This window comes from Hemicordylus capensis, chromosome 3 (genome assembly GCF_027244095.1).
Source record: "Hemicordylus capensis ecotype Gifberg chromosome 3, rHemCap1.1.pri, whole genome shotgun sequence".
Classification (NCBI taxonomy): Eukaryota; Metazoa; Chordata; class Lepidosauria; order Squamata; family Cordylidae; genus Hemicordylus; species Hemicordylus capensis.
In genome coordinates, this window is record NC_069659.1 from 311700724 (window position 1) to 311717365 (window position 16642).

Below are 16642 nucleotides of genomic sequence, written 5' to 3' on the forward strand. Positions count from 1 at the left end.
TATAGGTAGAAGTAGTAAAAATTAGTATACAACCTTTATTAAAGGCATAATAAACATTGTTTTTTGTCAAGATGTAAAATCACTTATTAATCCCCTGACCATAATACAAAAAATGGATTAGCCTTGCAGATTGAAAGTATACACTTTTTTTGGTGGTGATTTTTGAGGTGGATTAGGCTTCATTTAATGCTGTGATTTGAAATAGTTATGTCCAGTCCTACCCACTTTTGTTTTGCACACTGAAGAAGCCTTTTCACTTTTTGGTTGTTGGTGTAGGACTTTTAAAAGAATGTGGTGGTGGCAGTTTTAAGTTTGAGAGGGGAAAAGATGGACAATGAAGAAGTTAAAGGTTGATACTGTGTTTGAATTCAATTTGTAATTTGTTTATAAACAAAACAAAAGACTTGAGTGTTTTGCAAAGTTACTGCACGTGACCCTTCTCAGTCCAAGTAATGCTAGGCAACTGGCAGAAATTAAAGCAATAATCCACTCATTATTATTTAGTTTATATTATTTACTGGAAAGAGAGAGTAAAAGAATGAGTTTTGTTGAAAAGAAGGCAAAAAAAAGTGTACACTGGTCCAGAAAATGGATGCTGATATCATTAAGAGACTAAGATGCATATTTGATACCTGTACCATGTCATAACTTGATGCATAGAAATCGAATAAATAATAACAACTACTACTACTACTACTACTACTAAAAGTTTTATATGAAGGTGCAAGGGTCCACCAAGAATTTACTGAAATATGAGCATAAGATGCTTCTGGAAAACCTATAACGAAGAGATGAAGGCATGCCCCCTTTCCTGCTGTTGCTTCCCTGCAACTGGTATTAGGAGGCATCCTGCCTCTGAACCTGGAAGTCCAGAGTATTTTTTGTCTAAGAACTTGACAGTCAGTTTCATGAGATAACCCCCTGGTTCTAGTGTTGTGCTCTTGCAGATACATTGGGCTTGCACTATGATGGTGATGATAAACTTGCTTTATTGGCTGCTCCATAACCATTCTTTGGATGGCTCACCTACAATAAAACCACAATAGAACAAAATATTCAATTAAAAACAAATTGAATAAATAAAAATGACAAAATACAACTAAAAATGAAACAAAATCTGTTTTAAAAAAAGCCTGAGTGAACAAAAAAGTCTTGGTGTCTGAAAGTGATGGTGCCAGGTGACCCTCACTGGAGAGGATGTCACATAAATGGAGTGCCACCCCCAGAGTCTTTAAGAGACAGGCATGGAACAGGTGCAACCTTTCCAACAGTTGCATCTTTATGACTGGGCCATTTCTGTCTGTCAAACAGATTCTAAAGGCCACTGTGTGTGTCCCCCCCCCCCCCCTTGTACTTGGGGTAGTATGTGCCAGTTTGAAAACATTGCAACCTGCTTGCTTTATTTGAGTTTTTTCACTAATTCCTGTGTATTTTCTTTGCTCTTGCTCCATATATGGAGGATTCTACTAACTGCAGTAAGGAACTGGAAGTCCTTCTAAAGAACCATTAAGACTGTTGCACAGTTTTTAATAAACATAAAGCTTTCTAAATGAATGCAGCAGGGATCTGTGTTTCTGCAGGTAGCAATGTACTCATGGTTATATTCATTCTTCTAGAAACAACTCTCCCCTTTCCACTTTGCTGTTGTAATAGCCATAGTCTATGAAAAGACTAGTGTATTAGAAATTGATTCTTTAATATTGTTGATAGTACTAAAAACATCAACTTCCTGCACTTACTTGCTATCTTCTAGGAAGTCATATTAGTTTTTAAAATGTTGCTTACTTTTGCTGTGCTAAAGACTCTTGTAAACTAGAATTTGTTTTTCATTTATAAAATATTTGTATTTAGAAATTTGAATAATAGGTACAAGACAATTTTATAGAAGTTTATTTAAGGGTTTGAAACAAAACCATCTTTTTAAAATGTTGCTAAAAAGTTGTGCACAAATGAACCATATCTGTGATGTTTTTTCTTGCTGTATTTTATTGCAACAATTATTCATGCCTTTATTACCAAAGGACACATTAGGATTTATGATAGCATTAAGATGAATAACATCTGAACTTAAAATGCATGTTCTGCTTATTTATATTAATAGCTATAGAATAAATAAATGTCCCCTTGGTATACTCAGCAGGATCTGAAGAGCATGTCATAATCTTTTTAATGTGCTGCTTTGTATTTCAGGTTGGAAGAGATTTGCCAATATTCAGTTTGTAATTTTTTTCTCCCTCCAAAAGGTGTGTAAACAGATTTGGCTAGGTTTATTTGATGACCGATCATCAGCAATTCCAGACTTCAGGGATCCTCAAAAGGTCAAGGAATTTCTACAAGAAAAATATGAAAAGAAAAGATGGTCAGTACTCAACATTTTGCTAGTAATATAACACTGCTCGTCTTTTAATCAAAATAAAAATTCCTTAATTTTAATAAAGTGATCATTATATACTAAAAGATGAAGGGAAACATATTTTACTTACAGCAATATTTCTGTAAAAAATTGCACTTCTCTAGGTGCTTTGTAGGACAAATTACTATATCTCCTTTAATAGCTGTAGCTTGAGCAGGAACTTGGAGATTTACCCACTATAGGAGTCCTGTCACTTCTCTCCTTTACTGTGATGGGTTGCCTTTGGGCCTGGGTCAGGAGGGAGTTGGCAGCTCACAAAGACTTAAGAAAAAATCCCTGTTCCTTGGCATACAACAGTATATTTTAGAACTCTCTCCTATCTAGCATTGAGGGTATGATTAACTCCTGAGTACCTTGCACATTAGGCAAAAGATTATCAGAACTTTTCAGGAAGCAATCCTCATGGTACAAGGGAATGACTTTGCTTTCTGTCACAACTTACAGCCACTTCTTTTAGGGCAGTTTCCTACATGGATATTGCTTCCATATGAGGAGTAAAACAATACATGTAAAAGAAGCATATATGTTATGAGCACATACAATCAAATAGTTATGTACATGTTCCTTGTATATTCAAGCATATATACAGTACCATGTACATTGGATTTTTATCTGTGAGAATGCTGCTGTTGCATGAAATAATCATAACATGACCTTTAATGATATTTCTGTTAAAATAGTGAATTGCTGATAGCAAGCTTTCAGAGGTTTGTTTCTATTTATACCCTGCTTTTCTACAATAAACTTCACTCAAGGTGTTAATTCAAAGCAATATAAAGAGATTACAGATAAAGACATTAAAGCATTTATATAATTATGAAACACAAAACAGCAGTTTAAAGCATTTGGCGCAATAAAACAGATTGAAGCAAAAGCATACTGGAATAATACAGCTTTCATTGCTGCCAAAAGGCAGACAATTTTGGAGGACTAGCAGACCACTAAGCATGCTCTCTCATACCTCTGATGGCAGAGGAGCACAGAATAACATCTCTGAAGCAGATATGAGATCTTGGTCACATTCACAGGGAAAGAGATGGTTCTAGAGATACGCTAGTCCCAGGCTATTAGGGTTCTAAAGGCTAAAACTAGTAACTTGAATTGAACCCAGAAACAAATGACAACCAGTGACCCTGGTAAAATCAAAGTAACTTGTTCTGGTACCTTGGCCCCTGTTATAAGCCTGGCAGCTACATTCTGAACCAATTGCTATTTCTGAACTGTTTTCAAGGACAGCTTGACATAAAGCACATTAATCTAACCTAGAGGTGACTAGGACATGAACAACTGAGACCAGTTTTTATTTTCCTAGGTATGGGAGTAGCCACTTACCTGTTTAAACTGATAAAAGATGTTCCTGCCCAATTTCCCCACCTTGATAGCCAGGGAGAGTACTGGATCAGAGAGTATCTGCAACCTGAAGAGTACAATTCCATCCAGCATCTGTTGCAAGTTTCCGTCTTCTGTCAGATCCCAGAAACAACAGTGTCCTTATCTTCCCTGGATTAAGCTTCAGTTTAGCACTTGCCCAATCCAAAATTGCTACAGGTTCAGAATATCCTGTCTCCCCAGGATCAGAAGATGGAAATGTGAGAGCTGGGTGTCATCACCATACTGATTACACCCAAGCCAAAACACATGGTGGACAAGATGAAAGCTTGCAGCTCTTTCATAGAAAGATATTCCCCTGATATCTTTCTATGAGAGCGGGCTAGAACTACTGCAAAATGATACCCCATATTCCATCTCAACTAGGCATCCCAGAGGGATGCAAAAGTGTTGCATCCTTCTGGTTTTGAAAGCTGCCAAGAGCTCCTGGACTGTCTACAGGGTCCCCATCCATCTCGTGCTGCAAGTCATCCTTATGAATAACCAAAATAGTTCTGTCCCAAGACCAGGCCAGAAGCTAGACTGAAAAGAAAGTAATCAATTTCTCGTACGCCATTCACTTTTGTGACATTTTTCAAATGTATAGCATCTTCCTTTTGCTCAGAGCCAATGTGTGTTATAAGCTGCTGACATAAACATACAGGGCTGTGCAGTTGCAGGAGTTGTCCTTGAAACCCTTAAATGTTGCTGCCCTCTGCCTCCTTTCATGATTTATGTTTTATCCTTTAAAACCAGGATTGGCAAACTCAGATAATTTGCAGTAGGTTCTAGGCCTGTTGATCATTGGTAGTAGCTCAATTATAACTGAAGTGGGCTCATTTTGCAGATTGTCTGGTACAATTGTGTATCAAATATTTGGTCTCTGACTGAGACCTCTTGTTACAATAATGCCATGCAGAGGCTTCTTGAAATTTTGTGCCTCATTATGAAATTTTTGGTTCATTATGTGGCCCATTTTCATACCACAAACTGATGGTAGACATGTTTGGCATTGGTCCTCACTATTGGGTGGGTCTTTACACCAATCTGTATTGCTAGCCATTGCACAAATGAAGTACTGCATGGAATAGCTGCCACCTAGAGGCATATCAAACAGCTTTCATGTGGCAGCTGTGTTGAGAAACAATCCTGTAAGGTTCTAGAACAGGGGTACACAACTCAAAAGTTGCGGTGGGCTGGAACCAACCATGACTTAATGTGCAGAGGGGGCCGAGGTCGATTTTCAGCGCCTTAATTATTACCTTATAATCAATTATTTAAAATATTAATGAAAGTGAGGGGGCAGAGGTTGTAGTCAATAGGGATGTGCACAAAGTGTTTTGGCGCCTCTGATTCGAGGTGCCGAATGCTTCAAACTGCCCCAGCCAAATTGTTTCTGTTGGGGGTGAGTGGGTGCTTTAAAAAGAGGAAGGCAGGTGCTCCTCTGTCGCTCCACCATGGTGCTGTCCATACTAAACAGCCACAAAGTCTTTTCTGAAAAGCCACGCTGTGAATGTTTCCCTCTTGGGAACAGGAAGATCTGGATCGTGATCTGTTGCTGTCATAAGAATGGGTTCTGTGCCTTTGTGGAACCATTTGGGCAGAATTGACTAGCTCCTCGAAGTGCTTAGCCCCGCCTCCTGCACGTGGTGCACTTCGTTGGTTTGGGCGGGCTATCATTTCTCTCCTTTGTTCCTTTCTGACCACCATTGTGTTGGCACCTTGGACAATGAGCTCCTTGGTTATGAACAGTTTCTTCTGTGGAAAAAGCAAACAGATTGATTTATTACTCCTCTGACTCGGACCGGATGTGACTATTATGTTCTTAACGTCTATTTAAAAGAGAGAGAGACACACTTTATTATTTTGTGATGAATGGACAGAACTTTCCGCTATGTCTTCGGCTTTTTGGATGGCTCTTTGAGGCTCTGACTCGGAAACTTCTCCTGGCTGCATGCTTGAGTACCCCCTTTTCTATACTTGTTCATTGTGGATAAAAAGAAATCTTTCAAACGCTGTCTCCACTGTAATGCTAAACTCCCCTCAGTGGACGACCATGAACTTTGCCTTCTATGTTTGGGGGACGAGCATAACACATTATGTGTAAAATTTGCCTGGCTTTCTCCCATCAGATGAGAAAAAGCAGGGCCCTATGTCTCTGAACTGCTCTTTATGATGACACGCTGCATCCCGGCACGCCAGTGCCCTGGTCTCCTATTGATACCCCTCTCCCTTCAGCATCGTCCAGGACTGTGGAGGGGCAGTCTAAATCCTCAACACTGAGTGCCTCGGCTTTGACTGCCTCGACATTGACCGTCAGTACATTCAAGGTGCCGAATCCTCCCTCTGATTCCCATTGGAAATGACATGGGTGCCATGAAGGGACAGGCGCTTCATGGGCTACGCCTTCAGATCTCCAGTTGGTGCCAGAGGCTGCTTTGTCTCACCCGGAGACTCCAGAGGTTGTGGACTGCAATCCTCCAGTGACCATGCCTTGGCGCTAGCCTCAACTCCTGTTTCAATTACTATGGTACTGACTGCTTGACTTCGTGGCCAATCTCTGTCACCAGCAAGAACACACCTGCAGTCCATCCCCGGATTCTCTGCAGGTCTTCAATCTTCGGCTTTGCCAATAACTTCCAATACCAAAGATGATGCTTTTGAGGCCTGCCGGTGTCCTGGCAGTGTTCAGCGGCTCCTCTAATGAGAGTACTCCTTCAGCATCGACCTTCTACAGTTTCCTAAGCCAGGATCTTGACACCGAGGAGGACGGTACGGCCCTTTCCATCCCAAAGACACCAGGAATGTTGCCTTTTCAACCTTGCCTTTCAACACACTCGACTCCTTCAGCTTTCCATGGAGGGCACTAAAAGATTACATTGTCACCCAGGGCCTCGTCCATGACGGTGGTTGGAGTGATGCTTCACAGGCACAGTTTCAGTTTCTTGGCCTTCCTGGAGACTACTACGAATATAAACTCTGGAAAGCCTGGCATCAGTCCTTGTCCTCCATTATTCCAATAGCCACTCAGGTTATGCCTCCGCCTAAACATCCTTTGCCAATTTCCATGGTTACTCAAGTCATGCCTTCTAGAGTAGACATTGCTACTGTGCCTGTACACACGGTGCAAATCTCCTGCAGGTCTACGCAGATCATGGAGGTCCCTAGGTCCCAGCCTCCGAAGAGTCAGCCCACCCAGATGGTGACCCTGGGCACGACCTCTTCCACTACGCAAACTGTCCCAGAAAAGAAGGGCCTCCCAACTGGACTTAGGACACATTGACAGGTGACTATGATTCTGACATTTATACGACAAGCACGGGTTTGTCTGAGCACCCAGATGAGCCACCGAACAAGGTGATACTCATTGACAATGTTTCTCCTAATGTGGAGATGTGCTCCTATCATCGTCACATTACAGATGACCCTTGGTCTGGAGCTAAAGAAACAAGCACAGGATGTTGATGAACCTGTCTATAATTTCTTCAACTCTGCCGCTGCCATTTAACCTATACACCTACCCATGCTTCCAGTGATTTCCAAAGTGCCAAATCCGCATGGGAAGTCCTTCAGACTTCTGCACCAATGTCTAAACATCAGAAGAACCTATATTGTATCCAGGAGGAGGAAAGTGACTTTTTGTTGAAGCACCCATCCCCCAACAATCATGGTGAATTGTGCCTCTGCCTCTTCCTCAAAAACTGGCAGGAGACATATGACTCCTGGGGACAAACAGGGCTGCAAATACGACATGCTGGGTTGGAAGGTTTACTCCACTTCTTGTCTCGCACTGAAGATTGCGAATTACACTGCCTGTTTTGCCAAATAGGATGCCTCTGTAGGATGCCTTCTGCACCGAACAGGCTGATCTGTCTCCAGAAGAATTTCTGGCTAGGTTTAATGACATCCACGCAAAAGTGACTCTTCTCACCAGACAGCACCTGAGCAACACCAAACATCTGGCGGAAACAGAGTCCCTCACTCTCGCAGCTGCTGTTTCTCTGAGATGGCACATATGGCTGAGATCCACTGCTCTTCAACCGGACATGAAGGAGTGAGTGGAAAACCTTCCTTCTGATGGAAAGGGCCTCTTCTGCGAGACCACCGATTCCACGATGGAGTCCATCAAAAAGTCTTAACTTTACTGCTAAGACTTTCACAGCTCCCTCACAAGCTTACTTTTCTAAATACCATTCCTATGGCAGGCGGCAATACTCCTATAGGCAGTCTGACAAGTAGGACTTCTGCAAACCTTACCAACGCTACAGTAAGAAATCTTTTGGCCAGAAGTCCAGATCCTCACAAGGACTGCACTCGAAATCGACTGAGTTGGGCAAGCAAAACCTTTGATCGCAAGGTCAGTCCACCGAATTGTCTCATCCAGGAGCTACTACCATCAACGCTCCCCACACCTTCCATCATAGCTGCCCCCAACATCAGGCTGGCAAGTCATGCCTTAGCATGGAGCAACATAATATCAAACCATTGGATCCTTCGGATAGTCCGGATGGGCTATGCAATAGAATTCATGGCCCTGCCCTAGTTCAACAGGATCAAGTGCACGCCTGCAATCCTCTCTGTTGATGGAAGAAGCCTAAGTTCTCTTGGACAAGGGGGCAATATTGCCTGTTTGGTGGACAGATCATTGGTGGGGTTTTTACTCCTGCTACTTCCAGGTCCCCAAGCAGGAGGGAGGCCTATAGCCAATCATGGATCTATGGTGGTTGAACCGTTACGTGGACTGCGCATTGGACCTTCGCTCTGCAGCTCAGGCCAACTTTAGGAAGGTTATGCTGAAAAGGGTCTTACCTTAGCATACTACACCCTTCTCCAGACTGACAGCTTGTTAGTCACCCAGTCTTATGAGTTATCTGGATCATGATCCAGATAGACAGGTTGCTCACATGTAACTATTGATCTGGCAGTGATCCATTACAGTCATAAGACCCTCCCTCCGGCCCCACTGCAGTATGCAAAGTGTCAAAAATGTTTACAAAGAGTATTTCAGGCAACTTAACTTATTGTACTGTGGCCTGTGTCCATACCGTGATTGCATCCAAATGTTGGTCCTTCAGGAACTGAGGAGAGAAACGCTAGCCTGCCCAAACCAACGAAGTGCACCTCCTGCAGGGGACAGGGCTAAACGCTTTGAGGAGCTAGTCAATTCTGCCTGAATGGTCCCGTGCAGGCACAGAACCCACTCTATAACTGCAACAGATCACTTCCAGATCAGTAGTTACAGGTGAGCAACCTGTTTTTCCATGTTCCCAGCAGCCTGCAGGCAGCGTCGGCATGTAAATGGCATCTGTGCATGCACGGATGCCATTTACATGCTGATGCCATCCATGGGCTGCTGGGAACAGGGAACTTCCTGTTTCCAAGTTGGAAGCAGCTGCAGCGTGGCTTTTCAGAACAGACTTCACGGCTGTTTAGTATGTACAGCGTGGTGGAGCGACAGAGGGGCAGGTAAGACCTGTCTTTCTCCTTTCAAAGCACCCTCGTTCCCCCACCCCCTGATGCATGAAATGCTTTGTGCACATCCTTAGTAGTCAGGGGGAAAGGCAAGGGGAAAGAAGAATTGTGTCTGGGCTCCTGCCCAAGGGCGGGGAAAATCTGATCCCAAGCAGCTAATCGCATTGAGTTGCTGCTGGTCTGTAGGACAGGCCAAGAACTTTTCAAGGCTCCTGCTATAGCTGCAGGATATTCCTACCTTTGGGTCTGCAAAAATCCCTGTAGTCCGGATCCAGCCCCTGGGCATTGCATTGTGCAGGTCTGTTCTAGAACCTGTACAAGGATATTGGGCACTTATTTGTGCCTCATACTTGAACAATAACATTGGGTTCTCCTGCTGGTGAACTTGAGGACAACAGTATTAAATATGTAATATATCTGTTTGTTTTAGGTATGTTCCACCAGAACAAGCAAAAGTTGTGGCATCTGTCCATGCATCTATATCTGGGTCTTCAGCTAGTAGTACAAGCAGTACACCTGAAGTCAAACCACTTAAATCTCTCCTGGGAGAATCTGCACCAGCATTGCACTTAAATAAGGGCACACCTACCCAAGTAAGTTCCATGGTGCACATGTGCATGCAAACACACACACACACTCTCTGTTTAAAAGATATTTCTCAGTTCCTTGTCCAGTGGTATTAATATTACTATCAGCTTATAACCTCTCCTATTCCTAAGGCTTACGAGAGGGTTTGCTTTAGTACTGCTTGCTTATTGCCTGCTTCTTCAGTTCCATGCTTCCTCCACCTGCCATTGGTCCAGATTTCTGCCTATTTCTTCCTCTGCCCACCTGTCAGCTGCATGTCCTTAAGCCCTATGAGGTGTTTGCACAACACCATCCATCTCATTTCCATCAACTCCTCCTCTCCTCAAACTTGTGCTTTCAGGGATTTTGTCACTCTTTCCTTCAGATTCTTATTCTACAGTCCACTGCCTGTTCTGCCAGGCCGCTCACCTGCCTACCTCTCACCTGCCTGTTCTTAAGTTTTCCCACACAGTTTTCCAGTTCTTATTCGCCCTGTCTTGTTCATACATTTCCTCCTGTATCTCTAGCCTATGTGAAGGGTTTTCTCAGATTTGCTGGCAACTCTCAGGAATGGTGTGTAGCAAATATTATATTGCTAATAATGTAATTCAAGGTATGAATACTGTATACTGAATTACATTGAATATTCTATAGCATTGCATTGGCTTAACCAGTGAGTGCCAGGGACTTACTGTCATGAAGTCCATCAGAGCATTCCAGTATAGAATAGCTTAATTTGGGTGAAAAGTAATTTTGCTTAAGAAAGCAATATGTTCCTCCACTTCAGGAATAAAAATTTGGATTGGTGTCTTCATTCTTGTTTACCCAACTACAACTTGTTGTTACAGTCACCTGTTGTAATTCGGTCTCAAGGGCAGTCACAAGAAAAGAAACAGTTTGATCTTCTTAGTGACCTTGGTTCAGATATTTTTGCTGCTCCTGCTCCTCAGTCCACAGCTACAGCAAACTTTGCTAATTTTGCACATTTCAACAGTCATACAGGTAAGCTGAGTATTTTCTGTTCCTGAATTTGGTGCTGATACACTTCTGAAAACTAACTTATAAATATGACAATAGTCTGTCTTGCAAAAAGTGTTGCTTTAAATGATCATTTGCTTAACTAGTAAAAGTTAAACTATACTGTTAACAGGTTGCACTTGTCAATTAAATGACAGTCAAGTGACAACTTGACTTTAACAAAGTATATACAGATGAGGCAACTCTTGAAAACAGATTGGCCGGATTCTTTCAGTTTTGCTCTGAAAAAGGCAAGCTCTATCTGAGCTACGGACAGAGTGAGGTAACAAACTACAGTTGGATATTTTAGAGAAAGTATTGGATGCAAGCAAACTTTATGGAGCATATGGTGGGTCACAAAACAAGAACCAGTAATGAGGCAATCTGTGGCTTGGACTCTATTGCTTTATAGCACAAGAAAGATAGTTGCGATTGATGCACCCTAGATGGCTGCAGACACAGTAAATGGAGGGAGGGGGAATTAGTCCGAATGCAAATTAATGGTCTTTCTCTTGAACCTTTTGAGCTGATTCTGAAGAAAAATAATAGCTCCTGTCTTTAGATTCTGTGATATTGAGTGCATACCTCTCTGCCTTTGTATGTGGCATTGTAGAGTCAATTGTTACATTGAGAGGCTGTGGTTTGTGTATGACAGAAATGACTTGGGATATGCAAAGTATAAACAGTTTATTAATGTGTTTGCAAGCCACTATTAACTGTTCATTAAACCTCTGACTTAACTTCTCTATCTGCACATTATCATAGAGTTAAAAGTTTTGGACTAAAGAATACTGTTTAAGGATTCCCAAATTCAAGATAAAATCAGATTGTGTGTGTGTGTACATACAAGTGATAACACTTGTCCATAGAGCTTTTCATATACATGTGAAACTCGGAAAATTAGAATATCGTGCAAAAGTCCATTAATTTCAGTAATGCAAATTAAAAGGTGAAACTGATATATGAGACAGACGCATTACATGCAAAGCGAGATAAGTCAAGCCTTAATTTGTTATAATTGTGATGATCATGGCGTACAGCTCATGAAAACCCTAAATCCACAATCCCAGAAAATTAGAATATTACATGGAACCAAGAAGACAAGGATTGAAGAATAGAACAATATCGGACCTCCGAAAAGTATACAGTGTACTGTGCTTGACTGGCCAGCAAACTCGCCTGACCTGACCCCATAGAGAATCTATGGGGCATTGCCAAGAGAAGGATGAGAGACATGAGACCAAACAATGCAGAAGAGCTGAAGGCCGCTAATGAAGCATCCTGGTTTTCCATAACACCTCATCAGTGCCACAGGCTGATAGCATCCATGCCACGCTGCATTGAGGCAATAATTGCTGCAAAAGGGGTCCAAACCAAGTACTGAATACATATGCATGCTTATACTTTCCAGAGGTCCGATATTGTTCTATTCTACAATCCTTGTCTTCTTGGTTCCATGTAATAATCTAATTTTCTGGGATTGTGGATTTGGGGTTTTCATGAGCTGTACACCATGATCATCACAATGATAACAAATTAAGGCTTGACTTATCTCGCTTTGCATGTAATGCGTCTGTCTCATATATCAGTTTCACCTTTTAATTTGCATTACTGAAATTAATGGACTTTTGCACGATATTCTAATTTTCCGAGTTTCACCTGTATCTCAGTACTTAAAAACAGCCCTGTAAGGTAGGACATTAGTTTTTATCCTCTTATTGTAGATGGAGGGCTGAAGCGGAGAGTATAGTGGCTTGCCTGATACCTGGCTGAGGCAGGTTTGAAGCAGGGGCTTCACAGTTCACATTATTAGTCAGTGCACCACATCATCTTTGAATTAATATATTTCTGTTTCTTCTAGTAGGTAGTGAGTCATATTTGGTTTATTGATGTGCTATTCTGTGATCAGTGGGTCTACAATAAATTGTGTATCATGCTTGTGGAAGTGGAGCAGTGTTCCCTCTAATTTTTATCATCAGTGAGCGGAAATAGTTTTGTACTGGGCAGCAGTATCAAGGCAGTGTGTGTGCACATAACACACACACTTGTGCTCGCTCTCTCTCACACATAGCAAATTTTAATTTTTTTATAAATTATATAATTTTTTAAAAATAAACTGTTTTCAAGTAGCAGGAGTGAACACTGCTTCAAATTCGAGGGATTAAAAATTAGAGGGAACACTGTTACAGGCTTCTTTTAGGAGCCTAAACTCTTTGGTAACAGAAGCACAGTGTGAACAACAGTATTTGGCAACCTTTGCAGCACTAAAAATACGAAACTATGCAAGATGGGGTGAGGAATTAATGGCTATCACACAATATATGAAGGAAGAGGGAGCAAAGGAGGCAAAACGGAATTCGGAGGAAGAGAGAGAAATAACACACAACTGGAAAGGAAGAGAAGACGCTGTGCCCGTCTGACTGAGAGTAACCCTTCGCTCTGAAGCCCATGTGGCAGTCGCAGCAGACAGGCGACGAGACTCTGAGTGGAGGCTGGAGCCAGTTCTCCTGATCTTGCAGCGCAAAAGCCCAAGCGGCAGGGGGAAGCCAAAGGTGGAAGACAAGACCAGGAGGATCAGCTCCAGCCTCCTCTGAGTCCTGTTGGCTGCCACTGCTACGTGGGCTTCAGAGCAAAGGGGAGAGCTCAGAGCAGTGAAGGTGGTGGGTGGGAATACAGGCAGCAACGGGGAAAAGCAGCACAGGCGGGAGTAGCAGCTGCAGAGCAAGCAGCAAGGACCAGGAGACTCGGTCAGGATGGGAGTCGGGACTCAGTTGCAGCAGCCACAGTGGCAGCAAGAGGGCGAGTGAGCAGCTCAGTGAGTGACTCTTTGGGTTCGCTGTGCAGGGGGGTTGAAGGCTGTGCATGCAGGCGCGCGGCTTAGAGGAAATGGTGCAGAGGAGCCTCTTATTCTGGTTGTCAAGTGCTGGAATGCCCAGTAATTTAGGGAATAAAACAGTTTTCAATCCAGCTTCTGTGAAGGAAGTGAAAGTTGCAAGTTTGGCTAGGATTGAAACCTCCAGCTGGGGAAGACAGTGGAATGGAAAGTTGTTCTGGAAAGCCAGGAAGCTAAGGGACAAGCAGTCTAGGAGTTTGAAGAAAGGAAACAGTGGGTTGAGAGAGAAACACAATGCTTGAGCAGATGAGGAATTAAGGCAAAGTGGAGCTCTGAAGAAACTGGAGAGAACTGAATGCTTTGGAGTGGAGGAAAGGAGAGAAGAGTGCTAGCTAAAAGGGATTGGGGTAGTGTAAGCAGTGGTCTGGAAAGCAGGAACCTGAAGGGACAATGGGTGGTGGAAGACATGATGTTGAAGAAAGCAGGAGCCAAGAAGGGAGTAGGACTTGGGCTGTGTGTAAGTGGCAGGAAGGAAGAAGGCAAGTAAGTTTTAAGGTATGGAGACTGGGAACCAGAGTGCCAAGGGGATCTAAGTTCATTATGTCTAGACCCTGTGTCTATGGCTTTTCTTGTTACTGTAGCACTTTGAAGTGGCAGCCCAAAGGAGTAAGAAGGTCCCAAAAGCAATATATAGAAAAGTTTAATCTAACTTTGGTTTGAAACAACCTGTCAATTCTTTAGCTGCACACTTCTGAGAAGAATTCTAAAGTATCTTAATCAAGGAAGATGTTTTGCTTAATTTCATTGGTCAACATCCGTACTAAAGCTTCCTTGGATGTGCCGGTTTTTTCCATTGCACAGGGTGATTTTCTTTGAACTCCACCCTCACCCCCCATAGCTTCCTGTGTCTCCCGAAGCTGTGTCCCTGGGTTCAAGAGACACAAGCAGCTGCAGAAGGAAGGGGAGATTGCCGAGAAATACATTTTTGATAAGAAGCTTAGTCTACTATAGCAATGAAAAACACAGGTGATCAGGTCCAGCATTCTCTCAGAAAGTGGTCAGTAGTAAAGCAACTGCTGTTGATAGCAATATCTGAATCACCACTTTAAGCCAAATTGTGTTAGCAAAAATTTGCCATAAATATAGTTTTTAAGTGTTATTTTTTGGGTTGCTATCTTTCAGTGAAAAATAAGTACCTTATCTTTTAGATTTTATTAGCCATTACTGCATGTCTAAGCAAATGTTGTGTTTGGAGGTGCCACGATGGGCAAAAAACAGAAGTGATCTAAAAACAAATAAATGGATGTTTATTGATGTGAGATAGAGAAATAGATCGGTCTTACACATATACCACTGAAAAAAATCGTATTCTCACATAAAACAGTTGGGATTAGAGGGTATGTTTTAAATGTAACTTTTATCCCTTACACTACAGTTTCATAAATGACAAATTATTTCAGTGGCATGTTAGAGGTACAGGTGCCCTTGAAGCCTGCCATAATCTGATTCAGTTTATAATTGGTTTTTGTTTCCATACCATTAACATGTTTTGTTCATTTGCACTTTACAGCGCAGAACTCTGCTAATGCAGGTTTTGCAAACTTTGATGCATTTGGACAGTCTAGTGGTTCGAGTAATTTTGGTGGTTTCCCCACAGCAAGTCAGTCTGCTTTTCAGCACCAAAATACAGGTAGAAGTGCTCTAACATTGTTAGTCTTCTTAATAGAACTAATCTGGACAAATAGATAGTTAACTATCTTTTATTCTTTCCTGCATCTGTGCCTTAACACACACACACTCTGAAGCTCTGGGGAAACCAGAAATGAATGCTGCCTTTTTTTCTATATTAAATGTGGGTTGTTTAATTTTTTTTTTCTTGCATGTTTTTGCACTGCAACTTAATTATCCCTACACATGAAATACTTGTGTCACATTGGTTGGCACTATAGAATATTGGATAATGGTTATGCTAAAATGAACAGTGTATATATATGTGTGTGTTCCAAAATAATAGTAATATACTCTGCTGGGGACAGACCCATTTAATGCAGCACAAATATATTTGATTAAAAAAGAAAATCTCATGTGTAAGGGCTATGGCTTTGCTTTTTCTTTTAATTTGGTCATTTTGTATAATGTTTGCTTGAACTTACAGTTGCTGCTTGTCTTGATATGGCTGACCTGTTTTCTTTTTTCCTATCTCTTTTAAGTGTGTTGTCTTTAAGACTCTTTCTTTTAAAATTTTGTTTTTCCCTTTTGTTAACTTTAACCCTCACACAATTTCTGGCTGTCCAGCGTTCAGAACGCTTTCATCTAGCTGCAGTTTTGGTGAATTTACTACTTCCGCTTTCCCTCTCCAGGCTGTTCGCAGTAAGTTCCACCAAGTGGGAAACTCAGCTCATTTCATTTAAAATGCCATCTTTCTGTTTTGACTATCATGTATATTTCCAGTTTTTTTGTATTCATTCTTATAGTTCTAAAATTAGGCTAGACTCATGGTTTGTTAGTTAAGCTTTTCTTGGTTAAAAGTCTTGCCAATATGTTCAGTGGCAGTCAAAGTTAAAAACCATTTCTTCTTTTTGTATATACACTGAAAATGTCATTGAACTATCAGTATTTATAAGAGAAACTTGGAGTCTGATACATACCAGATATCTAATAGTTAAGGTTCTGAAGTGTCAAGCCTGGGAAATGGTGTTTCTTATATACTCCTTTCAAGTTCTTGTCTGGCTCATTGTCCCTTGAGCATACCAGTTTTTGTGATCTTCAATGTACAAGGAAGGAGGCTGCTTGTCTTGCTGTCTGCTCTTTGGCAATCAGTCAGATATTCATCTGCATTTAAGGACTAACTGGTGCTGCCATTCGGTCAAACTCCAGCCCTTGAAGCTTTTCAGTTCAAATTTGGAAACATTCAATACATGAGTGCCACAAGTCCTGATGAGGATTTTGATGCCTTTAAAAAGTGCCATGCT

General features: G+C 41.8%; 1 protein-coding gene across 17 annotated transcripts in view; it reads left to right on the forward strand.

Moving 5' to 3' along the window:
* AGFG1 (ArfGAP with FG repeats 1) overlaps positions 1 to 16642 on the forward strand; it is a 50356-nt gene that overhangs the window by 20518 nt on the left and 13196 nt on the right. For 8 of the 17 annotated variants that reach the window (XM_053306718.1, XM_053306707.1, XM_053306708.1 and 5 more), the window contains exons 3-7: positions 2244 to 2359; positions 9684 to 9846; positions 10669 to 10822; positions 15241 to 15360; positions 15966 to 16040. In XM_053306718.1, coding sequence (XP_053162693.1) covers positions 2244 to 2359; positions 9684 to 9846; positions 10669 to 10822; positions 15241 to 15360; positions 15966 to 16040 — 628 coding nt within the window. The remainder of the gene's footprint in view (positions 1 to 2243; positions 2360 to 9683; positions 9847 to 10668; positions 10823 to 15240; positions 15361 to 15965; positions 16041 to 16642) is intronic. The other 9 variants (XM_053306711.1, XM_053306719.1, XM_053306722.1 and 6 more) reach the window with 3 other exon arrangements.